The 27,871-nt window shown below is 41.7% G+C and overlaps 1 protein-coding gene across 2 annotated transcripts; it reads right to left on the bottom strand.

The window, feature by feature from the left end:
• Window positions 1-176: 176 nt before the first annotated feature.
• Window positions 177-27,871, bottom strand: rab11fip3 (RAB11 family interacting protein 3 (class II)). 2 transcript variants are annotated; one of them, XM_085284246.1, is made up of 14 exons: window positions 24,978-27,871; window positions 18,843-18,936; window positions 16,363-16,439; window positions 12,919-13,091; window positions 9,314-9,514; window positions 7,339-7,476; window positions 6,494-6,529; window positions 6,258-6,351; window positions 5,839-6,083; window positions 5,358-5,439; window positions 4,498-4,635; window positions 4,183-4,338; window positions 3,932-4,072; window positions 177-3,856 (listed from the first exon to the last, which is right to left on the bottom strand). In XM_085284246.1, the coding sequence occupies exons 1-14, from the start codon at window positions 26,571-26,573 to the stop codon at window positions 3,743-3,745; spliced, it is 3,285 nt and encodes a 1,094-aa protein (XP_085140372.1). In that variant the 5' UTR covers window positions 26,574-27,871; the 3' UTR covers window positions 177-3,742. The 2 variants fall into 2 exon arrangements, with proteins under 2 accessions (XP_085140372.1, XP_085140373.1); XM_085284247.1 differs by lacking the exon at window positions 7,339-7,476.

The following is a 27,871-nucleotide window of genomic DNA, read 5'->3' as shown; positions in this document are numbered from 1 at the left end:
ATACAATAAAACAGACACACTGAGTTTGGGCAGTTTGTAAACACTGAGCATGAGAGATTTGTGTTGTTTTGAGCATAACCAGCAGATGGTGCTGAATGGCCGGTTGGAGGCGTCTGTGGTTTGTTGATCAGACAAGGCATCGAGTCCGCGAACAAAATGAGCCAATACCACACAGATCATTTTATTCCTTTATTTTCTAATCTTACTTTCACCTTTACCTTTAAATTTTCTCTGTTTACAATGACTGAATTATAGCTCCCCAAGAACAATTAGGATTAGATCATTTTGGGGATCTCAGAAAAAAAAAAAAATACAGCTGTAACCAATACTGTTATAATTTATACATTTATCTTCGAAAATAGTTTTACAGTTTATTTTTTTCCTCTACAATATTCTCTTTTAATCTTCCCATGTCACATAATGGTAAGCCATGCACTACTCCAGTAGTGACGTTTGTGCCTTGAGCAAACTTTCTTTGGACACTGGAAGTGAGCGTGAGATGAAAGAAACAAAAACAAAAGAAATCCACAAAAAAAAAAAGGAGAAAAAAAAAAGACAATTCATATTTACAGTTTAGATTTCATCATTATAATTTAACAAACTGACAGTCACGTGGTCAGTGCTTTCCCCAGGGCTCATGATCAGGTTAGTTTAGAGGAGTTTGAGACAGAGGCACAGTGTTTAGACTAGCAGGCCAGTTTCTTCTTCTTTCCTTTCCAAGCCGAAAGCGTGTTTTTATCTTTTACTAGAACAGGAGAAGTGTTAATAAAAGTGAATCTAATGGATAACTTGATCCGTCAATGTTTAAATATGTCTTTGGTCATTTTTAAAAGGCAGGAGTAAAATGAAGAGAGATCTGGTTAAAGTGCAATCACCTTCAGCTCTGCTGAAAGAAAAGATTTTGTCAGCTCTGTGGCTTCACCAACTAATCAAACTGTCGCCAGTCATCAAACCGTCTGTCAGAAAGACAAAACACCAATCGAGTGTCATGTATCCCACTGTGCGCAGGTGTCGTCCTGTTTCTACATTATAGCATAATAATGGTTCAGTATTATAAAGAATCTGTCGTGGAAACCCCCCCCCAAAGAACCCCCAGAACCACAGAAAAAAAAAAAAGAAAAAAAAAGAAAAAAAAAGGGCAGGAAGCTGAACATAGAGCCTGGATACGAGGTTTTGTGTGTCACATCGAGGTCTCAACCTACAGCTCTGCCGTCCGATGTTTCAGCGTATGATTCTTCAGTGAGAACAAGTCAAACAAGTAAAATATACATTAAGAAATCTGTGTTTCCATGCAGTACCTGACTCCATCTGGGAAGACGACATTAGAAAACTGCAGACTCAGCCGTATCTAAATCACAACACCCAAGAGGTCAGAGCAGCATCAGTACAATGGAAGAGAGCCCAGACCTCAACAGATCACCGCACTGAGCAGGTCACATTCAAGCTTTGTTTTGTGTTTGCTGACTGCCCCAAACATTATATAACTTTGCTTTAAACTCTCAGAATTCGGTAAATTCGCCCATAGATTCATTCACTGTGAATTAATCACCTCCCCTCATGAATTCAAAAATGTACAAATATATTTTCAGCAGAACAGATCACAGATCAGAGTGTAAGTCGAATAAATATCTGCATGTGATTTAAAATGAGAGAAAAGAGAAACCCAAACGATACTGTACACGCTACATGCTAGAGAAGAGTACAGGCAGCCGTCTCTCAGCATAAGACGAAAAGAAACGCTCTTATTTTTTTTTTCTCCTGACTATAAAAATACCTAGAATCTAGAATGAGTGTAGAAAAAACTTTACATGTACAAGTCATTTACATCCAAGGCCATTTTTCATGGAGTGGCAGGTGAAGAAGAGGAGCGGTGAGATAGACTTCAGAGGTGAACGTATGAAAAACAGGAATTCATTTTAGCGTGTGTGTGTGCGGAACGCCATGCTGTTTGGACAAAAATACCCCCCTCCCCCCAGTCTTCATGATACGAGTCCAACAAGATGCCTGGCATGTAAATCCAACTTAAACATCCACTTTCAGGTCAGAGGGGGAAAAAAATGTCCATGTGTTTGAAGATGGCTGCAGAGTACCGATGAGCACAGAATCAGTCCTTGTTCCTTCTTGCCGTCCTCAATTACAGCAATAAGGAGAAACGTTTTAAGCAGAGGAAATGGAGAGCAGCTTTTCTTTATCCTATCCCTTCAACCCACCCATCAATGTCCACTTCATGGGCCAGCATTATTGCTACCAAGGTCTGCCACTTCTCAATGTTATATGCAGATTAGGTCTGGCTGACAGTCAGCAGAAAGCTCATCTGAGCTCTCAATGACAAACTAATCTGAAGTCATGGCTGCAGGATTTTTTTCCTAAATAAACTCAATTTGATGTAATTATATTAGAGCAATGTAACACCCTCCCCCAATACAGCATGAGTGGGATTCCTTCAGGAACAAATCCCACACTTGACAATCTTCATTTATGATTTCATCCCTTTACAATAAACTGTTTTTTCTATTCCATCAACAAAAACAATATTTAAATCAAAATGTAGTGCAAAAGACAAAGTCTGGATTCTTCTCAGTTGTCATTTGTAAGCGTTTCAGTCACAACGACATTTCCACTGACAACAAATCGCTCGTGAAGGAAAAACAAAAACTGATAAGCTTCCCTGTCGCTTTCACTCAGCAAGAGAACGCAGAGGTCAGGTGGGCTGGACTTCACTGAAGCCAAACTACAGTTTCCACCATCACTCGCCAGCTTCCCTTCAAGTTCAGTTCAAGTGTCTGGAGAGTTAAAGTCAGTATACCCAGCCTATACTTTGTGCAATAAATGGGAGATATCTAAATGTTTGTGCCAGTGAGTGATGGGAAGCGTAGTGTTTCCAGCCCACCTGAAGACCTGCAGGACCCTGTTTCATTGTAAAAATAAATGATATAAAGCACACAGATCACTTGAAGGTTTCAAGAATGTTTTCCACTCCTAGTGTTGCCAAGCTTCTTCCAAAACCAGAGCAAAAAAGGGGAATGTTGAACACATCAAAAACACCCCCCCCCCCTTGAGGCATTCCTTGTCTGCGACCCAGCAGAAGTTCCCTGGAAAAGACGGCTGAGCTCTGTTAAAGGAGAGAAGCGCGCGGTGCTACGAAGCACTGCAAACTTTTAAAATGTTAAGGACAGATTCTACTCGGCTCCTGAGCGGCGCTTCATACGGCTTTTGTTTAAAAACACGATTCAGCGCGGCTCAGATGATCTGAGCCATCATGCTGCCACCATCCCAGCAAGCCTTCGCTGACTGAACTGAGGCATGTGTAGCATAACTAATGAAGACTGATCACCTTTTACTTAAGGCCTTTAGGTACAACTGATCAGGTTTTAGCTCTAGCATCGTTTGGAAAAGGGGTTTCTACTTTGTAGGATATTTCCCTCTCACACACATTTACACATTCATTCACTCAAACGGGGAATCTTGGGTCCCTCTAGCCACCAACATGGACGTCATCAGAACCCAAGTGTTATCAGGAAGGCCGACACAGACGCTCACAAAAAGCACAGACTCGATGGGTACTTAACCAAAAATAAACTAGCTTATTTGTCAACGACAGCCATGAACTGTTTGTTAAATCCTCTCTGATGGGGGGAGTTGGGCGTTACTGTTTATTTTCTCCTTCCAGAATATTTTTATATCCTCTATTAGAAATATCTCCAATTTTCTTAATTGCAATCCGTAGAGTCCCTCTGGCTGTTTATTTGACCTCGAGGATGGAGGGGTTGGACTCCATGATGGCCACGATGATTTTGTCAATATAGTCCTGGAGCCTGTAGTTGATCTCCTCCTGCTTGTGAATGGCCTCCATCAGCTGGAAACAGAGAGAAGCAGAAGTGAGGGAAAAGCCGACAGCGAATGCAGTTCACGACTTCTTTCCTCAACCTACCTCTGTGCGAGACACAGAGTTGATCTCTGCAGCCAGGGAGTCAGAGAAGGATGCAGACATCAAATTCTTTGCTCCTTGGATGCTCAGGTTGATAATCTGGCCGTTTAATTCGTCATTCTGCTCCTTAAGAGTACGGTTGTCCTGCAGAGATTAAGTCAGACACTGAATCCATGCAGCTGCTAAATTATTCCCCTCTCCATCTCAAAACCGCAAAGACAACAAAAACAGCAGAATGAGGATTCTTTTGGTACCTGTTTGAGTCGTTTTATTTCCTGCTCCAGCTCGGCTTCACGGGTGCGGGTCTGGTACTCCTGCAGCCCTGCTCCAGGTGAACGTCCTCTCTTTGCCTCAGCCTCCAATTTGTACAGCTGTAGGTGCTCAAGCTGTTTTCGCAGATCTTCAATCAGCTGTGGCACAAACAGATCAAGGATGTGAGGAAAAATCATGTTAATGACAAAAAACGAGATGATGTAAAATTTTAATATGATGGGATCTAGCTGTATTCTGTTTTTTATATTTTTGTGCTACGCATTTCAAACGGAGAAAAGAAACAAAACATGTCTGACCTCCTGCGTGGACTCCTTCTCCTTCTGGTTCTGGTGGCGCTCATGGCTCAGCTTGTCGGCCATCTTCCTGCGAGACTCTGTCTCCTCCATCAGCCTGTCGGCCATGGCTTCAGCCTCATCTTGCAGCTTCCGCTTCTCCTGGAGAAGGAAATAAAATAAAAAATAAAGACGTGGGGAAGTGTTAGCAAGAAGAGACAAAAACAATTATAAAATGATTCCTTGCAAGTGTCACAGAAATGGCTTCTGCATAAAAGAGGTTAATGGTTCGTTCCAGCAGTTAAAATGTTTTTGCTTGTAAATTTCTGTGGAACATATTGTGAAGGTGTGTTTTATCTGGTGTATGAGATGATTTCGTCTTGGCACAAAGAACAATTTTTATGTTGCACCGCTATTATCACGAGGTTTGGGTGTGATGGCTGTGAGGCCTGTGTTTGATAATCACACAAAGGATTTTAGTGAGCCATCTGCAGAAGTCTGGTTTGTGTACTAGCTGTACAAGGTATTTGTTGTAAGTGTAATATTGTGCAAATTTGTAATGTATGGTGTTCTAATTATTTAATTTAGAATGCACAAGACTATAAGGTTATTCGTCTAGGACCTCTGAAGTGACAGGCGGCCACAAGGTAATTTTTGTTAAAGCACATGTGTTACTTTTAAGTGACTGAAATGCCTACAGCCTTTGTGTTTTATGTTTATAGTTTTCACGGCGTTCAATAAATAGAAGCAAAGCGCCCGTCTTGAGGAAGCCGTGCCTGTGTTGTCATTTCGGAGCTACAGTCCCTACAAGTGAATGCAAGGGAGATATTATGATAGGACCACAAAAGAGAAAAGACAAAGCAACGTGACAATGATGTCATCACCTCCTCTAGTCTCTCGATGTTTGCTCGAAGACAAGGAACGCAGGACCTCAGCTCACTGTTCTCCTCGTCCAGCTGCTGAAGCCTGAGGAACAAGCACAGATCTGTCAAAAGTACACACCAAAACCAAAAACTCCACAACAGCTCAGTTGATTAATATTTAACAATCTGACTGCACAAGGGGAAGAGAAAAAAAAAAATAGCATCAGTGGAAGATTATTGCCATATGGTGGCAGTGCAGAGCCATGAGTCCTCCAATAAAAAAAAAACAACAACCTCTTCTCACAATGAGCAAGGCTGTTATAAAACACCATTAAATATAAACGACGCAAAAACCCATCTGTTGCAGGCACAAGGGATCAAAGTGCATTTATAATTATAATTACAAGCAGTAAATTAAATACAGTAAAAATCTATATTTTGATATTTCGTGGAGCCACAAAGGTGTAAAAACACCCATTTCCCCCCCTCGCAGTCTCCTCACCTCGCCTGCATGTTTTCGATCTCCAACCCTCTCTCTCTCTCCAGCTTGCTGAGGGCCTCCTTGTGACGCCGGGTTTCCTGCTGCAGTTCCTCGTCAGCTTGGAGCTCCTGCTCCTTAAGCTGCTCCTCAAAGGCATTGGCCCGATGCACCAGCTGAAGGTTCTCCTGGCGCAAGCGTGCGTGCTGCTCCCCTGAAGCCTCGGACTCCTTCTCCAGCTCTGCCACTCGGCGCTCAAGGAGGAGCACCTGGACAGTATACACATTTCACAGTTATTAAAAATTAAAAAAAACACTTGTTTTGACTTATTAACAATTATACCGATCGATCTGGCTGCCAATAAATGTTTTCCTCCTTTCTTTCACAACAACTGTAACAGGTGAAAACTGTTGCAGCTCACTCGGCGTAACCACAACTGTCACCTTGTCTGTGATGTCGTTGTCAGCCAGCTCCAGGATGTCCCGCGTCAAGTCGCTCATGGTGTCCAGAGTCATTGAGCTGTTCTGGAGGAGGTGTCTGCATGTAAAGAGCAAAAACATCACTCCATCTTATCCACTCATATTTGATAAACAACTGCTTCCAAAAACAACCATTAATTACAATAATACTAGAAAAGGGAGCTGATATCTACAGAATACAGAGCTAAAGTTTGGCTTACCTCGCCACTTTCTTGCTGGATAGCCGCTTGCCAGCGCTGGATGGGGAGACAGAACAACAGGAAAAATGGTCAGGAAGAGAAAACGATGTAAAGGAAAGAGACACCGCAGCTTGGTATCCCTATCCAACCCCTCATCTACTAGCAGATCTACTAGCAAAACAAAACATGTTGATGAATAATAACTAAAGCTACAAGGGATTCACACACCACAGCACTCTGAACACCAACAAACCAGCATGTATCAATCGTACCCAACAGGTGCTGATGTAGGATCAAACAGATTAACACACACCCATGTGAGTATTACAGAAACCTTTAAAATAAAATAGCAATTTCAGCACTTGGCAAAAATGAATTACATACTTGTGAATTTACAGTTTGTAAATAAACCAAGTTTGGGAATTACTGGGTGTCTGTAATATGGATCCGAGTAAGTCGGAATAAAAGCAGGATCCTTCACTTGACTAGCAGAAGGATTCAGTCAAAGTCAAATGAAGCATGAAGTCAATGATGTGAGGAACGAAAAGAAACTCAGACACCACTCAGCTGTGATTATTTCATACTGCTAATGTCTCAAATGAATGAAACGTGAAAATCAGACTATGATGCTTATTTTCAAATGAGCATTCTTTAAGACTCACAAATCATTTGTTAAGATGGCAACGATGGGAAAAAAAGAAAATCAGCAATGTTATTCTATTAATATATACTACATGCTAACGCTGCTATCCATCATGCCAATGTCATGCAATCATCATGACAACATGCGTGACACTGCATCTAATCGGCACTGCACACACAGTCACACAGCTTATACCCAGAGGAGGTTGTGAATGACGTGTTACCTAGTCATCTCTAGGAAACTGAGGCGAGTGGAGAGGTCCTCGAGACGACTTATTTGTTTGTGACACTGGCTACAGAAAAAGTCCAGCGCCTCCTCCCTGAGGAAGCTCTGAAAGCAGCCAGGGGGAGAAGTGGGTGCACTGGAAAGAGGAAACAAGGAGGAAGAAAAGGAAAGGGAGGATGTGGTGAGTGCTGGACAAGTAAGGGGGTGAACACAGGTGGGAAGGGACACCACTGGTGTATCAGAGAAATCCACAGAAGAGTTTGAAAAGAGTGACAAGTGAAGGCTGCAGTGCTGAGAGGAGACGTGAGACAGACGGCAGTGTGGCTGTGACTCGTGCTCTGGATAGTGTAAGGAAACAAAACATCTCTTAGATAAAGACTGTGCTTATCTTTATTGAGTGATTAGACCCATTTCCATTAATTTGCCTGCCTGAATTTTATTTCCTTGCTGCTCTCTGCACATCACGTCTACCAGCTGCTGTTTATTCAGGGAGAGTCAGACCTGAATTACCTAATAAACTGGCACCCGTTTCGGTTCCTGGAGGCAGAGAGGCTGCGTTACACGACAGACTGAGAGTCACTCGATGGCCATATGCAGCATCATACTGAGCAATTTTATCCTGACAGCGTGTTAAACGATGCCCACAGCGATGTGTGTTTGTGCAGAACAGGACTAACCCGACAGAGTGTGCACATGTACTCAGTACGGTAATATGTAGATAAATGTGGGGGCGTGTGTGTGTGTAGGCAGCAGTGATACATGCGCCAACAATGAGCATGATTTGCTCAAAACACGGTGACGCATTCACACCGAGTGGGTGAAGCTTGTGGGATGCGGTTATTTTCTGTGTATGAGATTCGAGTCTATCCACTAAACAGATTTTTACTCAACTTGTATGGGAAAAGATGCACTTTCTGTTTAAAAATATTACATAATATTTCTTTAGAGCTTATATACTTAACAAAAATCTAAGAATTATAATACATCTATAGTGATGTAGCCTTCCTCTAATGTTAACAAAGGCTTTACTAAAACAGCAGGAACTGAGTGAGGCTGTACTTGACGTCTTTAATAGTGATAACTGAAATGGTATTATTAGTGCCAATCCAGTTACCCCATCTTATTTCTGCATTGTCAGTAGGCTACAACAACTAGGCAGTTAGCTGTTAAGAGCTTCCTGGCAAGTCAAGTCACTGAAATATCACCCAAGCGGATATTACACATTATCCGGCTTAGAGTCTCTGATGAGAAAAAGAGGAGGGGGGAAGGGAACAAATGAGCGGGAAAAGGCTAAAACAGGAGCTTTATTCAACATAAAGGTGCAGAGCGTGAATACGTTTGTGTTTTTAAATGGGCACTTTACACAGCTGGAGCCTCTTAAAGACGTCTAAACTCAGTGCAACAAAAACATCCATCTTTGTCTGACCTGCACTAACAGATGCCACCTTTAAGACACACTGACTGAAAACACATTTAGTCCAAGGATACCAAGAAGCATCCAAAAGAGAAATAAATCCACATTTTCAGTTTTGTTACAACAAGCAGAGTTAAACCAGAATGAACTTTGTGTTCAGGCCATCTTATCTTTCCCTTGGCAAGAAAAGAAGGCAGACAGTGGTGGCAAGGATGTCTCCAGATATGTCTTATCAATGCTTGACCTCAGTGTCTTTGTTAAAAGAGAAACATTTTCTCTGAAGAATGTAAAGATACGCATCAGGGCCTGGACAGCACATCTGAGAATGTGACAGTCTCACACCTCTTATCAGGAAGGGCTGATAAAAATAAAGCCATGATTTCACAGCCTAAATTCTCATAGATTCATGTCGTTTAGAAATAACCTTTGTGCAGGTTACACTTATTAATGGCTTCTCAGATCTACAGACTTTGGGTTAAAATTTGAAATAACTTGCACTACAAATAACTTAAATTTCGGGAAGCCTGAGTTGAGTTGTGTAGGGAAGACAAGCTCATACCTGGGGGAGCGCAATGCTGAGCCATTGACTTGCTCAGGCGTCTGTGTGAGATGGGAGTCACCCTCTCCCTCGGGCCCTTCTGTGGTGCTCTCCAGCAGCAACTCTGAAGTGTTACTTTCCCCAAAGTCCTCAAAGTGCTCCTCCTCTCCACCAATGACCGTCACCAGGGAGTGGTTATGGAGCTCTGAGTTCAGGGAAAACCTGAAACACACAGTGGAAGAGTTGCTGAGCGTGCCCACAGGCGTAAACAACAACACTGTTAATGTCAAGTCCGAGTTAAAAAAAGAAAAGAGGAAAAAAAAAAAAAAGTGCCAGGTTAAGACAGAAGTAACATCTGTCTGAGCATAAATAGCCACACTTCCATAAACTTAACAAACCTTAATCTCTAAAGCTCAGAATCTTGGATCTAACCAGATCAAAACAAGCACAATTAATCTTTCCCCGAGAAGAGCAACAGTCTGGACAAGTTCGATCGCTCGTCTTCAAAGGTAATCTGTTAATTCACATTAATCCCGAGGCCTGCTTTTGGCTGAAACAACATGTCTTGTACTCTGTTAATGCAAAACCTCAAGGGCAACACCTGAGACATGTGACTGGAGTCTTTGTGGTGTTTAATGTGGGTCAAGCTTACTGAAAAACCTGAGACTTTCACCCACATGACTGCTCTGGCTGTTGTGTGCAGCAAAACATAATTCAGGTGGAGGGCTGGTCTTAAGGACTTTATAGTAAATTTGAGTTACAAAACAAGATTTACTTTCATGTACCAGGAAAGGTTCAGAGAAGAGCTTTCCTGTAGTCCAGCAGGATGTTGGAGGTCTTAAATGTGCACAAACACACTCTTACAGGAAGAGGATGCCTAAATCAGCAGAAATCTCTGCTTTTTCAGCGCATTGTGACATGATTTGTTTTGCTTATTGTCTAATTCAAAGCCAACACTCCTAAGCACTCTTAAGAAGTAATAATTCAGTTTTTGCGAAAAAACACCAAAACAAAAACGCATCGAGCTGAACGGATTAAATTGAACAAAACCAATGTTATTGTTACTCACCCTTTATTCAGGCTCTTGCTACTTGGCCCCATATTGAGGTCCCTCGCACAGAGAGACGGTGACGAGAGAGAACGCATTTTTAAGCGCCCTCCGCTGCCCTGGCGTGAAAGCCTCGGAGCAACTGGAGTTAAAACCCCTGACAACCAGAGTGGAATCCTGAATTTTCACAGTTTACCTCAATCTAAAAACAAAAACCACCACTCTCCAGTGTGGAGAAAACAAATCCTGCGGAGCTGCAAGTTGCCAGCGCTACATGACGGATGCTGCTGCCGCAAAGACTTAAGGCTGTGTACTGGTAAAGGCTGACTGTGAGTGGCTTAATCAGATTTGAAGCTAAGCAATGACCAACAGACAGCCCTGCTGACTGTCCAAGGGCCAAATGTGTGTGGGGGACACAGGGGTAGGACAGAGAAGGGAGGAGGTGGCTAATCCTGTTAGATTCTTAATCCCCACTTCAGTGCATATACTCCTATCCTAAAATCTCTTTTGAATGCAGACTCGAGCTAGGGTTCGCTCAGCTAACCATGCTACATGGCAAAACCTCAGCTGACGTAGCGTCCACTTAGTTTCATTTCATCAGTAATGCTCACAGTAAGCCAAAGATTGTATTTGACAAGGAAGCTGTATTAAAAAAAAAACAAAAAAAAAAAACTTATATAGACAGTGTTAGACAGTAATAACATTTTAAATAGGACCTAATCTCCTTTCACAGGATTGATGATATCACTGGTATTACGGAAGGGTCCTTTTTTTTGGCAATTAATGCATTTCCAGTTTTTAGTAAGCAGGTGAGTAAATATAAACACTTTAAAATGTAACTTTGAGTCAGACTTAGAGGTGTGGGTGATGACTTGAGTAAATGGAGAGGCAGAATCAGATTAGCCTTGCAAAAAAAAAAAAAAAAAAAAATATGGGGGGAAACAACACAAAAAAAGAGCCAACTCAACACTTCCTGGAATTCAAGGTTCACACATGGAATGGGAAGTGCAAACACATCCATGTCAGGCAGTCCACTCCGATCCGTCACCAAGCCGGACAGACAGGTCACACAGTCAGCAGATGAAGCCACATAGCTGTGCACTTCCTCTCTCGTGTTTACCCTAAAAACTGTATCAACAAGAACGCTTGCATGCTGACATAAATCTCATCTGCCACAGCAACCGGCACTGTTATTTATGTGGGCCGTCATTTGAAGTGTCCGACTGTTTGAGACGACAAAAAAAAAAAAAAAAAAAAAAAAAAAAAAAAGATCTTACAGTCTTTAATTCGATTAAACGAGGACTACTGATGAAAATATTAATGTGAGAATCAGACACCAACCCTCACCTCCCGCTAGTCTGTAGATCTGGAATGCAGACTTTACTAATTTTGTCAACTGTGAGTGGGCTGCACTGGTGCTGAGATAACTGAACGCTTTACAGAGCACAACCTCAAATTTAACAGTAAAACCAATTAAAAGAAAGTCCAGAGCAAAACAATTAAACCCACATTCACCATGAATGGATTTTTTAAAAAAAACAAAACAAAACAAAAAAACCTATTTTTGAAAACACACAATGACCAATTTTAGCAAAGAGAACTTTTAAAACAACTCACCTGCTGTTATTAGAAACAGCTTTACTAAATAACCAAAGATGATGAGTAGATCTCAGCCTCTTTTCAGGTCAGTAAAAAGACTCCTTCACTCCGACCACCGTAGGTAAAGAATAGTAGAAGGGCTTTCTGTGTTCAAGGTTTCTTGTGCTTACACTGTGCAGATTCCAAGTTATCTCTGAATAAGCTTTCCGGTTCAGTCATACTAAAAACACTAACAGTGAATGTTCTCACTGATTATGAACCTTCGCCCCAAATACTCTATAGCATGTATGATTTCACTAAGAAAAATAAAAGAAAGAAAGAAAAAAGCTAAAGAACATTACTGATGTTCTGCCGGCGAAGTTTTGAGGCAATACTGAAGCTTAGAACAACAATTTGGCCAAAACAACAAAAGTCTTTATTACACAGAGTTACTAACTAACCTTTTGTCTCCTGTATGGATGAAACCATTTTTGAAATTTACCAGCACATAATTTAAGTGATAGCAGGTAAATCAACCACTGACATCTATACTTAGATATGAAATACAGGTGTCTCCATTAAGGACAACACAGTAACGCATGGATGACCTCAGGGGAACTGAAGGCATTAAGTTAGTCTATTGCCTCTCTTTAATCTGCCTGTCTGCTGACCCACATAGAACCCAAGTGATCCAGTGTCACACACGAAAGACCCATAAACCACATGATCTGTGTAAAAGGGCAGTGCAGGGCAGCTCCAGGGCTAACCCTCAGCTAGAGATTTAACACACATTTTTGGGGGAGATTTCTGTACCTAGGAGCCATTACAAACATGATTTCTGCATCTCATGACAAGTGGAATAAAGGGATGATGTATGACTCAAGACACTGAAGTTTACAATCCAATTTTCTCAGCCTTGAACAAACACACAAGTTCTTTTTTTTTTTTCCAGGAAATAAAGGCATAGCAGCCAACACTGACATGAAATTTATATACCAACCTGTTGCTGCCATCTTCAGGGTCGTGTAGCGTGGCCTCGATGCCGCTGTCCGTCTCCACATCCTCGTGCATCTCAGGAGGTACAAGGGCCCCCGTGTCCTCATCAGTGAAGGTCTCGCACTCACTGTAAGTGCTCTCGGAGCCCAGGTATGCACTGTCTGTCACCTCATTTTGCTGCAGTCACAAAAACAGAATAAGGTTGCATTACAGGAAAGCACTCAGGCGGTAAACTTCCACATCCATCACAATTTTAATAATTTACTGGAGTACTAGCTGGGCATATTTATGGGTGGAATTTAATATGCGCAAATATTATTTTAGTTGGCCGAATGTAAGTATTAACATCGAGCAAACACTGCCCCAATACAAAGTACTCACAGTGCTCTACACATTTCTTATGATTATGAATTTGAATGAGACTAACCACCATGGTGCTTTGGTTGTTTTGGGGAAGATAAATAAGATTGTCAGTTGTTGTTTATTTGACACACACACAAACTACAGCTGTCAACAAGGCAGTCATTTCAAAGATGAGCTAATCTTGAATATTCCTGTCTAGCCAGCAGGTACTGATGCCAATTAAAGCAGCGAGCAAATAAATCTCAGCACAAACAGACTTCAGAGACTGCTTCTGATGGCAGTTCCAAGCAAAACCTGCTGCATCAACACCTCTAAGCAACATGTTCAAACAAAATGCTTTGCAAACAACAAATACCAACTGCTTAAAACTGATACACGCCAGAAAATAGACATCTGAAGTCATCAGCAACCAGAGACTCATCAGGTGTCAGAGCTGTGAAGCGATAATAAGGCAAAGGTGAGTCATGTTGGAAAATTTAACATACCAGTCTACATGGAGTATCAGAAGATGAGGGACCCTGAGGGGTATCCACCATGCCAAAAACCATTTTTCCTGCCCAGGCTCACTCACGGAAAAGCTGGCCTGCCATAAGAGCCCACTTATAACTCCTACTATTCCTTCCTCACCTTCACTCTCAGAGAGAGTGCAGAGAGCGTCAGGGAAGGGAAAAAAATAATAATACTGTTGCACACTGGGTGGTCAGAGGGGTGGAGACAGTGACAAAGTCCAAAGAGCAACAGAAGTCAGCTGTAATGCTCAATCAGCTGCTAACAGCTCTGAGTGAAAATGCCACACAATCAGCTAACAGTTAAGATTAACAATTTAATCATTCCCGGCTCGCCCCTCAGAACTTCACTTAGTGCCACAGTGTTAACGTTTAAATGATCACGCCACGTTCTGCATGTCTAAGACTGTACAGCGAACGAGGTCTCCACGTTACAACCACCTAAATTAAACAGTCTGTGTGCAAACACTGAGGGGGCAGTGTTTAACAAAGTTTCAGCTCAACAACACCTGTCATTGTCCCTGTAAAGCAATTAAAGCTGAGGTGGAAATGTGAACATCAGCAAGGGCAGAAGTTATTTAATAAAGGAAAAATGTGGTGGACTGGGTGTTGCATTTCTCTCTCATGCCAGGCTCGAGCTGAACAGCCTCACCTTGCTTGTTTTGAAAGCAAACAGGGACAGAACAGCACGGCCATTGACAGAGAGCGAGAGCAAGGGGAACTTTTTCCTGCCAGAAACTCGAGGAAAAAAAGAAGGCCACGGACACAGGTGTGGCGTCGCCTTCAAACATTCACAGAATAAACCCCCGGACTCTGCTTATGGGTTCCAAAAACTTGCAGCCAAAGCGGCTGGGATATTTTAAGTAGAAAAAATATTATAGATAATTGCATCAAGGATAAAAACAAGGAACCAAAGTCTAAAGAGAATAAAACAAAAACAGTTAACACTGCGTGGACTGCTACAGCTAGGGTATATTCACCTCGGTGATGATAATTTACAGTTACTTTCAAATAGCCGCATCTATTGGTAGTAATTAGTAGTAATTAGGTAGTAAGTAATTCAAATGGCTATTTTTGGAAAATAATAAAAAGAAATCACCCATAAACATCCAAGGAATCAACAGATATGACAAGACAAAAACACTGAGAAATAATACAATTCATAACAGGCTTTGTCCCTGTTAAAAAAGTACTTTGAAGCTTGATAAGACTTCTGTTGGAAATCTATGTCATAACTAATGTAGCAACCAGAAACTCCTCTTATCCTTACACTGCAACCTTTTACTCAAGTTGTTCTGGTATACGTCGACCCGACGTGTAGTTGCATTTCTCAGGATGTGCACATCAGGTTTAGAGAAGGTTGTGGTGTGGGATTAAAATGCGGTTCTGGTTATGGCTTAAGTCACAGTGTAGACCTGATGCAGAAGTATGATTCCCATGCAAGTATGTCATCTACCCAGTTTATGTGCACTCATTTCCTTAAAGAATATAACAAGTTGCTTTCTTAACTACAACTAAAAGCTTTCCAACAAGTGTGAATCCATCTAGACTCACAGATGGCCAGACAATAAAACACTGCTCCCACCAGCAGTATCTCTTATCTTTTTCCCCCCTCTCTTTGCAAACATGTAGAGCCCTCTCGCTTCCTTCCCTTTGACTGGCTGGCATGTCTTGTCATCTATAGAGAAGTCTCACATCTACGAAAAGCAAGACCTCATCTGAAAATAAACCTTAAGCAACTCAGGTGAAAACCAAGCTTTCACATGTAAAGCCCTTACTGTGCAGAGCAACTTGTCAACCTAGTGGATTCATTTAATGCATTTAAATTTAGTTTGCAACAAGGCCATGACTGTAATTTTAAGCCTCAGCTGTCAATCAAGTGAAGCTCTATAACAGTTATTGTGCTCAAATTAGATTAGCCAAAATAAAAAGTACACAAAGATCAATTCTGTTTTTATTATTTATTTATTTTTATATCCTAGTATTTGTGAAGAATGCTTAAATATTTATTCAATCAGTCTCTCACATACGTGACTGCACTTCTACACAACATCAAGAGAGGGCGCCGATACCATGCATTGTAAAGCCACTAAAACAACAGTCGTCCTCCAGCACAGCTCGAGGCACACATAATAGCAGAAACCTTTCAATTCTGCAGAGGCCAGCAAAAATGATTGTTAAATATACAAGTTTCATACACCAGAGAAGACAGGAATTCTAGATATGCTGCCCACAACAGTAAAGAAAAAAAAGAAGAAAAAAAAGTCCAGAGACATGAAAACAAGCTCACATTCCAGCTAATTCAATATTTGTCAAAGAATACTCAAAAGCCTCGCCTGCCAGATGCTATTTAGTGTCAGCCAAACCAGGGTGTTCAACCCGTGGAGCATTCATAGAGCAGTAATGATAGCTCTGCAAGCCACTCGGTGAATTACAGTGGGAAGAGTGAGAGTACACAGGGAGTTCAGCCTGCAAGCTTCACACTGTGCTGCTGCATGCACCACCAGGAACTGACAGCACAACAGCTGGACCGCATGCACAACTTGAGAGCGACTAAGCCTCCCTGTATGGCTCCTCACCTCATCGTACTCCTCTTGACAGCCGACAGCTCCATCCCCTGGACTGTAGTTTACACTGTATAGCTGTGGCTCCGGGCCTGCAGATGTGACAGGAGGAAGACAGGTTTAATGTGTACAGAACAAACAAAGCCAAACAGAAAAGAAGGCTCAACAAACACGAGACTGGTCTGCACAGTACAATGTCCATGAGAAAGCAGAGAGCCAGGATGCAGGATTATGTCTCTGCAGGTGAATGAAACAACTGAAGGAAAATACAATTAAAGAAAAAAAAAAAAAAAAGACACCTGCAAGTGTGCAGGTAAATTATCACCAATGGATTCAGGTGTTTATGTAAATGTTGTGCACAATTTGGGATTAAAATTGAAGAGCCTGTCAGCTTTTGTTTCCCCTTACATGCACAGCACAATAACAAAACTGCATTTATTTAATCTATTCGTGCCTTACTTTGGTTCTATTAAAATGTCAGTCTTCAGTTTACATTAACATTTCTCTATTTTTTTTTTTTTTTATAAATAAACCATGAAACCTGCTTCTCCCTACAGTGGTAAAAAGAACAAACCTCCATTTAATTAAATTATTAGCCTCAATTTGCAAATGAGTAAAGGTGTCACCGTTAACAAAGATTCATTTTAAATGTTGACTTTTAGAGGGGGGAGAAAAACAGACTTAAGCATTTTAATCAGCACATTTCAGAGTCTACACCTGAGCTGCCCTACTTGTATATTTACAGTCAGCAATCTAAGAGTGATTTGACAGCAAACATTATGTAACTTTTACAGACGTTTGAGGGGCTACAGAATGTCAAGTGACTGGTACAATAAAACTGTAAAAAGGGCAACAAGCAACCATATCCACTTTATATTTGTCAATAAAACCCTCCACTGAAAGCACCAACAGTGCAACCTGAGACAGACCAACGACAGTCCCATCAGCCATTGCGGCTCCGTATCTAGTAAACAGAGGAATGAATAGCGCCCTGCTGGGAGAACAGAACACAAACAGTGTCCTGGCAGTAGACCCAAGGGTTTTTATGCAACCCTTTGCTCTTGGAGACTCAGACATTGTGGGCTATTGAAGCGAAAGGAGTGCACAAAGAATGGGCCTGAGAAGCAGGTTGCCCACCTGTAGTCTCTTGGCATCATGTAAAAATTTCAGAGCACAAATATTTCTAGGCAATGTTTTGTTGTTCCAGACATGCCACAGCCACTATGGGATACAAGGCATTTCCATAGCCTGCAGACTTCCCTTTATTAAAAAGGTACAATTTTCCGTGAGGAGTGATCCAAAAATGGAAACAAAAGAAGAAAGTTGAGTGAAGCTTATGATGAACGTATACGCCAGGCTGGGACCCGAGGGAGCAGATTTTGGCCTCCGTTTACAACAAGAGGAGGTCACTGCTGGGGTAATGAATACGACATGGATGCAGTGGCTCTAAATAGGAATAGTTTAGCTGAAAAGTGACAAGCACACTGTGATTTTGTTAGCAGTGTGTGAGCAACTTGGGAAGTTAGATCTTCACACACCAATGAGAAACTTTCTCCTAGGAGGAAAAAACTGATTCATTAACCACAGAGCTAGACGCACCTAAAGTAATGGAGAGGCAGTAAGGGAAACACAGGACAATACTAGTGGCCAGTTTCAACAATATCATCCTTGTTCCTTGAATACGGTATGTGCACTAATCAAACAAAAACACCAAAACAAACCAGAACGACTCTGCTCAAATGACAGGAGCACAAAAACTGCCTATTAAACCAGTTACTTGAGACTGCTTGAGCAGTGAAATAAGAGCATCTAGTAAGAAAATGTACACAAAAGCAGAGTTTACGTTGAGATATTTATCCTTGGATGCAAATATAGGCAGTATCTGTCCTTTCTTTGTGTTTTCATCACTGTACTCTGCATCAACAGTAGTGACTAGTGGGAGAAAAATATAGTGGGGAAAACTGAGAGGACAGGGCAGAGAGAGAAGACTGTAAATAATTAAGATGAACAGGACGCTCTGCCCAAACCTCATCTCTCCCTCTGCCAATCCCGCTCTGAAACCTCACCAGTCAGCCCATGTGTCTGTGCATCTAACACTTTCCAGTGCATGACTTATTAATGGTTTGAGAAACTGGATATATGCAACCTAGAAAGTCTAGGAGTTGTGTCTGATCTGAATGAGAAACTCAGGATGCAACATGCCATCTCTAATGATGTGTGCTCAGGTATGAAGCAGGGGTTTTTTTTAAATGCTTGAATAATTCATAGATTATTGTTAAGTGGCTTCACACATACACACAAAATAAAGGTCAGACTGGACTGAAATGGACAAGTCTGGCTCTTTGGAAACAAAATGTAAAGAAATTGGGGCAAGGGGTAGCTCAAGAGATTTTTTGTACAAGTGTCTGAAACAAGCAGACGTAGTGGGTCCACAAAAAGAGGGTACTAAGGAACAAGTTTACAAGGAAAACAAAAGGAGATGCGCGATGACTCACCTCCATTGCTAATGGCAGAGATTCCACGGTGGAAATCTTCAAAGCTGATGACACCGAGCCCACTTGGATCCAAAAACTTTGTCAGATCCTTCACCTAAAGAGGGACACAAACAAGAAAGATTTCACTACACTGACATCATAAAAGCTCCCTGTCATAAACCTACCATATGTTCAGCATGGATGCTTCAGGGAGATGTAATGACTGACATAAGGGGAAGTTTTCCACAAAGAACGACAAACTACTTAGCTGCAATGTTTGCATACTGACTTCAGTGGGGGGGGGGGGGGGGGGGGGGGGGGGGGGGGGGGGGGGGCACACTGCATTCAAAATTGCATTGGGCTTCATAAAACTGTTAAGAAGTCATACTCAGGATCATTCAACTCATTTGACAGTTTAACTGCACAATTACACAAGCTCCATTTTTGATTACAGGAGCAGAAAGTCACCAATAAAACACTTTAGAGCTTGAGAAGAAAAATCAACTTTTGCAGATGTAAAGGGTTTCACTTTATTGAATTCTGGACAAGTTTATAAGGATGTTAGCTTTATAGCTTTTTTTTTTTTTAATAAATCTTTTTAATTTACCAAGAGGGCTTGTTTGGATAGGTTATCTGGCTTCCAGAGATTTAACTTGGGAACTAGCTATCAGCAAAAGTACCTCACCCTCTGAGCATAAAATGTCACACATGGGGGAAAAAAAGACTAACACATGATTGCAGCATACTTTCAAGCATGTAACAGAATTAGAGCAGCTGGGTGGGAGCACCAGCGACGTGAGGTTTCTGTGGTTTGGGATCACTTCTTCTCTGAGAACGTCAGCACAGTGTGAACATGTTAAAGGGATTGCTGTTCTGTGCGTGGCGTCTCTGGAACATTTTTTATATCAGTTACACATAAAAATAACTTGATCTTCTTAGCAATACTGAGCTCCTACTCAAGAGGCTGAGAAGGTTGAAACTACTCAAACTGACTCTGTCAAGCCTGTGGCTTATGATCTGGGTTTGATTAATTAAATCCAGCTGTACTGGGTGAGAGAAGGGGAGTGAGTGGTATCGCTAAATAAGAGTTCATGCAGCAATGTTGAGTTCAAGCATCCAGCAAGCTTGTCTGCAATGGTGAACCCTTTTTCTTACAGCAGATTTGATACGCTCACCATTTTCTAGGTTTAAAAAGAGCACAGATGAAGACAGTTTTTTGTATTGAACCCTAGCAACTAGGAATCATTAGGTTTTCCCCCCTTACATTTTTTTTTTTTTTTTTTTTTTTTTTTTAAATAAAGTTTTGGGGTTTTTTTTGTTTTGTTTAATCATCCGTGCCTCTTTGGTTCTCATGCACTAAAAAGTTATTGGACAATAACAACAAAAAAACAGAAGGATAGATTACCAACTAAATGCTCTGTTCAAACAAGACAAACATGCAAAGGGTACTACAGCTCGCTTCTAAAATAAACAAAAACTACATCCAGCAAAAAATACTGGGTATAGCTAGCATAACACATGTGTGCTACAACTATGCAGTCACATGAAAGCAGGGCCAATCCTCACTAAATACAGCAAAGTATTTTTTGTCAGAAATGTTGATCAATAGTAGGACCCCAAGGGCCGAAGCATAAGTGCGAAAAACTGCCGTTCCTTAAATGACCAAAAGTCAATCCACACAGACTCTCTTCACTGCACCCTGCACAGTTAATGAATACAGCTTGCTAACCACGACTGCTAGAGATAGCTGATAGCTTAGCAACCTTTCATCCATATATAGTAACGTCTATGCGCTACAACAGCTAAAATGCTAACATTGACACTTCAAAATGTAGAATCCAAAACCTCAGGCACAGTGGCTTTGTGCATTTAAAAAAAAAAACAACATGGACAAAGTACCTACAATGCATGAGATTAACTTTCCCATCTCTACAGCATAAATAACCAGCCTGCTGCTTTTAGGTTCCATAGGTTATTACTCCTTTCATAAGGGTGAACTTGTTTAATAACTTCATCCATTTACATTGTATCCATTTACACATTTTACAGTAGTGACTGCTTTAACTGACAGAAAGGCTGTAGGTTGTAATGCCCGCTGGTTGTTCTAACAGACCATGCAAAAATACTCCTTTGATGGTAGAAATTCTAGCATTTTATTTGCATGCTATCGGGCTTAAATTAGAAGTTATCTGAATCACCTGATAAATTGACACTCTACACACTCTCGAACACTTCTAACTAAACAAAACCAAGACGGTGGCAGGTGTAGTGTAAAAACTGGGGCTTCAAAACACAACCACAAAACAGCAAGTGATTTCATGTATGCAAGTCCATGGAAGAAGAAAAACAAAGTGTGCTTTAGGTCAGCGTAAGGTGTTTTACTGAAGCTTTTTCCACATCCCAACATCACAGAACATCACAGCTCAGAGGAAACGCTTTTATTCCACGCAGCTCTTCACAAACACCTCTTTCTGGGCAAGGCGAGAAAACTGAGGTGTGAGCGGGGAGTTAACGAGCATCAGTGGTTTCAGTGACGTTTTTGTGCACGTCTGATATAAAAAGCAAAGAACAGCTTTTGGGTATCGTTTCTGTGGCATTAGAAAAAAAAAAAATGCACCACTGAGCCGAGTAGGATACGCTACTGTAAAAACCTCCAGTGCCAAAGCTCCCAGATCAGTTTTAAGCTACTATCCTGTGGAAAGTGTCCATGGCCTACATTTCAGCTGTACAGCAGTGCCAGGCCCCTCAGGTCTTGTTAGTGGAGCCTGCTGGCTATTCCTAGGTCTAACCTAAAAACTGAAAGGTGAATGTGATTTCATTTTTGCATCAACCTATTAACCGGGCAAAGAAATCAGATTATTCTCTTCTAAGACTCACATAACTTTTATCATTGTCCTTGTTTTGACTGTTGCTGTTTTCTATATGACCTGTTTTTCTATTTTAAGCCTGATACAATAACATATTAAACAATAACATAGTTTATTTACATGGAACAAGTATTTCATACAACTTGATAAATCTATTTAATACAAAATCTCTGAAAAGTAATTTCTTTAAACACTTATTTTCCAGAAAGATTTTATATTAAATAGATTTAAGCACTTTTCATGTTTATTTGTGTCTGTGTTAATCCTTTCTTCCATTTCTAAAAGGTAACTTACATTTTTAGCTTTTACAGTGTCTTTTTTTAGACAGATGTACAGCCCTGAGACCTAGAGGAAAGACTGAGATAAAAAGTCAGATGCAGCTCAACGGTTCCACTGCTCAGCGGAGCAAAGCACTGTGGTTTTTCGCTTTCCTCCATTTGTGTCTAATCAGTGCCGGGGCACGCCTGACCGCCTCCACACAGACCACTTTTGTGCATAACCCCGATGAGAAGAATACCCTTTGGTGAGAGTGTTTCCTAAAGGGCATTTCGCAATAGTCAGTTGCCAAACGAAACTTTGATAGCCATAATCATAAGTTTGGCAGGTTCGGATGAAAATAAATAAGTAGTCTTTGTAAATAAAACACAGATGAAAACAAAAGGGAACTAAAGAGAGGGGATGTTTCAGGGCTTGGGGCATTCCACTGAGGATTAGAGGGGTGGTGCATAACAGCAGTGGGTGATGGGAGGGAGGCTGACCAAAGTAGGTTTGGTGATGTCGACTCAGAAGAGAGTCCCAAACTCAATGAAGTTCAGTGTGGCTTTTGTGCAGAATCAGGGTCAAAACCAGAGAGTGAGTGGGAGTTAGAAAGTCTTTTCAATAGCGCCATACTAAGACCTGCCAGACAGGACATTTATTTTTAATTTTTTTAAATAGTCAAAAAGGTTTCATAGAGTGGATTCACTACTGCAGAGAGACATTTGGTGCTCAGTGTTTCCCTGCCATGTTATTCGCAATACACTACATTTGTGTGCAGTTATAGTCGGTATCACATCCTGGAATAATTCTAGAGGAAACATTTGCATGGTTAGCATACGAACGCCATCTGAACATTCATGCAAATGTCTTATGAATACCTTCCTGGTGTTTATCAGGTGTTGGGGGTATTTGCAAAGAGAAACCCAAGTTACAGTCCTAGCTGCCAGCTAAACTATGACATAACAAACATGACACGATGAGCTTATCATAAATTCTCAATGGGCATTTTTTTATGGATCTGTATTACTTTTTGCCTTGTGGTTTTTGAACCAACATATTTAAACACTTGTGTTACCACCAAGGCCCAGGTCATAATTTCCCCATTTGGACTCGGTCAGGCATAGAGCTTATTCAAACTGCTTTTATCTCCAGATAGCTGAAATACAATGACATATCAGGGAAAGGCTTAGTCAAATATCAAAAGCACATTTATATGTGGTTCGCACTGATATGGGAGGAGAAAAACACTTTCAACACTCAGCAAAGAAACAATTATAAAGTGAATATGTTTGCCCTGTTGAAGCAGAGCTGACTTTTCTACAGATCCTTGTGTGAGCTACTGAATGATGAACTCACCTAAAGGTAACATGCTTAAAACATTCCACAAATTCTATAGATAAGTCTGTCTGCTGACTGCTCGACAACTGCAAATGAAAAAAATAAGGTTAGAAATAACAAGCGCGCCTAAACGTTTGTCTCCTTGGTCTCAAGAAAGGACAGAAATCTGAGAGGAGCCTCCTCTGAGGGCACATTTAGCTCATGGAGCTCTTGCAAACCAGATATTGGATAGCTAACACAATGAAAAACAAACAAACAAACAAACAAACAAACAAACAAACAAGTAAGCCACCTGCACAATCTGGATAGCACCTTTTGGCAGGAAATAACAGTCAAACAGACCACACCTCTGGGAAAAAAAAAATAACTCTCAGTGTCATAGATGTGTCAACTTTAGCACTCTCTCAATCAGCAGGTGCAACTTATTTTAATTACACCAAACATGAGACGTTGTGCTCCTGTGTCACTCGAAACAAGGTCATCGGCAGCTGGTGAACTGCACGCAAAGCACGAAGTCCCTCCGACTCAGGAAAATACATTTAATTCTTAATCCTTCACAATTCCCTGCCTGGAGAGCTGCAGATGCCTATGGCTAGACACGGGACAGAGCAGCAGCAATAGAGGTGCTTTGAACTGAGAAAGAAGAGATTAAAAAGCATTAGTGAGCACGCATTACGTTTTGTGTGTGTGTGTGTGTGAGTGAGTGTGTGTGTACCAAAGGTTCACAGTGTTAAAAACAAGCTGGTTAAAGTAGTGGAAATTAACTTATTGCCCAAATTTTTTGACCTACATCTTTTGAGCTGGCTAGTTTCATGCTGATATATACATATCAAAAACTGCTAAAGAAGATCATGTTAAAATTCTAATATTAATGTATACTCACTTAGGTACCCCTGACAGACAGGCCTATTTTTGTGGAAATAAAACTGAATACCTGATGTAAAGGGGAAGATAACATCAAACCAGTGAGGCTAATGGGTACAGAGACACACAGCAGCTATACCACAAGGGGTAATCCCCTAGCCACAGAGTGTACAAATGAAGAAGTGAGCATTCTGTCATTTGACATATGGAGTTTCAGGCCTGACATAACTCATTACAGACAGCATGTTTAACAGATTTATCAGAGAGAAAAACAAGTCCTGGCCTTTCAACACTCACTGAAGATAGATGACAAACTAATCCAGGCATGGTTTTCATAATAAGTTGCACTTTCAGTATTGTCTGTTACACTAAGCATTGGAAACTGCAGAGAAACATACCAGCACCTCAGCAGGGGTTAAGTTACCACTCCATTACGTGACACTGTAACATCACCTGAGCCAGCTTTCATGTCTGTATGAAGGTTTTAAACATTCACCCAAAAACCTATCAGATAAATGACCACATTTTGACAGTTGACTTGTTTTATCTGAAATAAATCTGGATCATACACATTCTAAAACACAGACATGAGACGTAGATGGATTTTAGTTTATTTAATTACCAGTGTTTTACAGGAAGCACTCCAAGTTCCTGCTAAAAATCAATACTAAAGATTTTACACATATGGAGCAGTTTATTGTGTTACACTGAATCTTACCCAACATACGGTACAAAGAAGCTGCCTGCTCAAAAATGGCAAGACTAAAAAAAAAAAAATTTAAAAAAAAAACCTAAAAAAAAAAAAAAAAAAAAAAACCAAGCTTCTCACCTGATCGGCCCCATAGGCAGTGGCGAACTCCATGAACTCCTCAATGCGGACGAAGCCATCACCATCTTGGTCTAAAGCATCGAACACAGCTTTCAGAGGGGAGACTTCTTCCTCCCCTGCACTCACAGCTGAGACCATCGGCAGAGAGTCATCTACCACCATGTTGGAGAGGGAGACCGTCTCCACGGCCTGCTCACTAGTCCACTCAGGCTCAGAAGAAGTTGTATTTAAATCCTGAACTGAAAAATCAAAAGAGGCCACTTCATCACAGCCTGAACCCTGGAGCTGTGTAGTGTCGGCCGGCCTCTCCTCAGCTGCTGGACTGTTTTCATTCCGCACTCCCTCCTGGGGTTTCAAGTCCCAAGATTCGTCATCGTGGACCTCTTCAACAGTCAAGCACGGATCCAAAGCCATTGCCTCATTTCCCTGATTTTTGACTTCAGAACAGATGTTGTCTTCCATCAAATCCTTAGGCGTGTTTTCCACAGAGGAACTCTGACTGCTGAGATCACCCTGGATGAGGGCATCTTCAACCAGAGGCAGTGTCAGTGATGAAGGTTCGTTTAATAAACCCAGAGCAAGCAGGTCGTTCTCACCTTGTTGCTCCAAAGTAAGATTCCTAATAACAGCAGCTTCTTCATGTACCACTTCTGACTCCTCTGATGATACATCTAATGGAGTTCCTGTGTAGATAACAGAGGCAGCACTGGCAGGCCACAGGCTTAGGCTGCTGTCAAAATCTGGAACGTCTAAATCCAACAAAGGCACAGATCCTTCAAAACACTCCAGCGGTGTGCTGTGTGTGTTATGAAGGAGGCAGTTCTCAGGTAAACCTTGTAGGGTAGCGCTACTGGTTACAGGTAGATCGGTCACTTGATCAGGGAATAAACCTTTGTCTCCAATTTCAGGTGACAAAGTCTCCCTGCTCTGTAAGGGAGGGAGGTCGACCTGCTCCTTACATGGCACCTTTACCAGCTCCTCACTGACACCCTGTGGGTTTAACTCGCCTGAAGACTCTGAGTTGGGAGCAGGATGTTCATTGGAGAGATCTACTAGCAAAAATGGATCCCCTGTATCGGTCTTCACTGGAGATGATGGCACGCTGAGGGTTATTAGCGCAACCCGACTACTGAGGACTTCTAAGTCCTCCAGAGGGGAATCCCGTTTAAGAGTCAGCTCCTTTTGAGCAGAGTTTTTTCCAATCACATCAGCGAAGTTGGGAGAAAATAGCCAGGACAATGTGCAGTCACTAATTTCATCAAGTCCCTCTGTTTTTTCTGTGCAAGACAAATCCTTAATGTGAGTACTGTGGAGAAAAGTTTGGGAGATAGTGGTGTGATCTCCCTCAAACTGCAAATCTCCAAAAGAAAGATTTGAGACATTCAGGTGGTTGTCCACTAAATCCTTTTCCTTCTGAGTCTGTTGGGATATGTTGTTCTGGTCGCCATTCCTGAAGTCCAAACCCGTCTGTTCACTCTTGTTTTGACAGGGCACACCTGCATTGTCTGAATCCAGTGTCTCAAATCCAAGAGGAAATGGCTGCTCTGGCTCCCACTGCGTGTGCCCCAAAGGGCCAGACACAACTGTCGGCTCCATTTATGCTGGCTGTTCACCTTTGGAAACCTATGAAAGCTGCTGATTTGTATCTATTTATTTTTATCTCACTACTGTCAAGATCCAATCCTTCAATTTTAATGCCATGCTTCTATATGGCACAGCAAATCTCTAGTGAAATTGTGAGTCAAGTGTGGAGAGCCCCCACAAGCGCTCTCCACCGCTATCATTTAAAAGATGCTATCAGATATTGTGATTTTACGAAGTACAAACTACAATAGTTTTAAGAAGATATGCAGGTTTAGAAAAAACGCCTAAGACTCTATTTCTGACTTTTAATTCAGTGGTTGCCCCCCACATCTCGAGAACAGCATTACCTAAATCTAGAAATCATACTGATTTCCTGGCCATACTGAATATGGTGCTGATGGAAATGCGTCTGGACTCACTATATCCCTTTCTGCCATGACAGGTCCGCTCCTGGTAGTTGTCAGATGTTCCAGCTTCAGCATGCTTCACTTGCGGCCTGAAAGTTGCTCAATAACGTCTCGAAACTGAACCGACAAGCACACGACTTTACAGCATCTCTGACAGCGAGGTGATATGAAACACTAGAGTTACGAATTAACGCGTTAGGTCAAGAGTGTTTGTCAACATTAGCCTTATTAGCCGATTATCTAATCTTATCAATCGCCTCGGAGGGAAGCGACGTAAGCAGCGTTACTCGAAGCTGAATTAACACCAAGCTGTAAAACGTTAACGCCAAATCTGTTGTTGCAAAGCGGCTTCCCACATGTGTCACCGACTGTCTTTCCTTCGAATGAATTTAAGCCAGCAACTACCGTTAACTCCTCCTTCGAGCATCCCACTTCTCCCGTGCCATTGGTCGGGGAAGCTGCTAACAGGCTTGCTAACGAAATTAGCCTATTAGCTGGCTAACACACCAAAAAAACCCTCAAGCTTAACTTTCGTCCACTCTTGATAAAACAATACCAAAATGCTAGCTTCGGGGTTCAAAGGGTAATTACGTGAAGTATCGTCCTCTTCGCAGTAAAATATCACTGCCTAATTTTGATGCCGTTTTCCAGCGGCGGTCCACCTGTGTCCCTCAGAAGCCAGGCCAGACGAGTGACGAGACGAAACCGTTTTCTTTCCCTCATCAAATCCCTCCGCTGTCCTCAAAAGCACACCTGCGCTAGCGTCCCCCGCTGATGACCACAGTGAAACCAACAGGGTGTCAAATGAGGCCAAGAAACTCCATCGTTTTGGCAGTCAGACCATCGATGTTGATTACAGACGCCGAAAGCTCTCGCATCAGCATCAGCAGTGTCCCATCCTCC

This window comes from Mchenga conophoros, linkage group LG8 (genome assembly GCF_057382185.1).
Source record: "Mchenga conophoros isolate Kocher_MC1m ecotype Shallow Benthic linkage group LG8, M_conophoros_male_GT1.1, whole genome shotgun sequence".
NCBI classification, from domain to species: domain Eukaryota; kingdom Metazoa; phylum Chordata; class Actinopteri; order Cichliformes; family Cichlidae; genus Mchenga; species Mchenga conophoros.
Note: the sequence above shows the minus strand (reverse complement) of the source record. Positions and strands in the feature narration are given on the sequence as shown.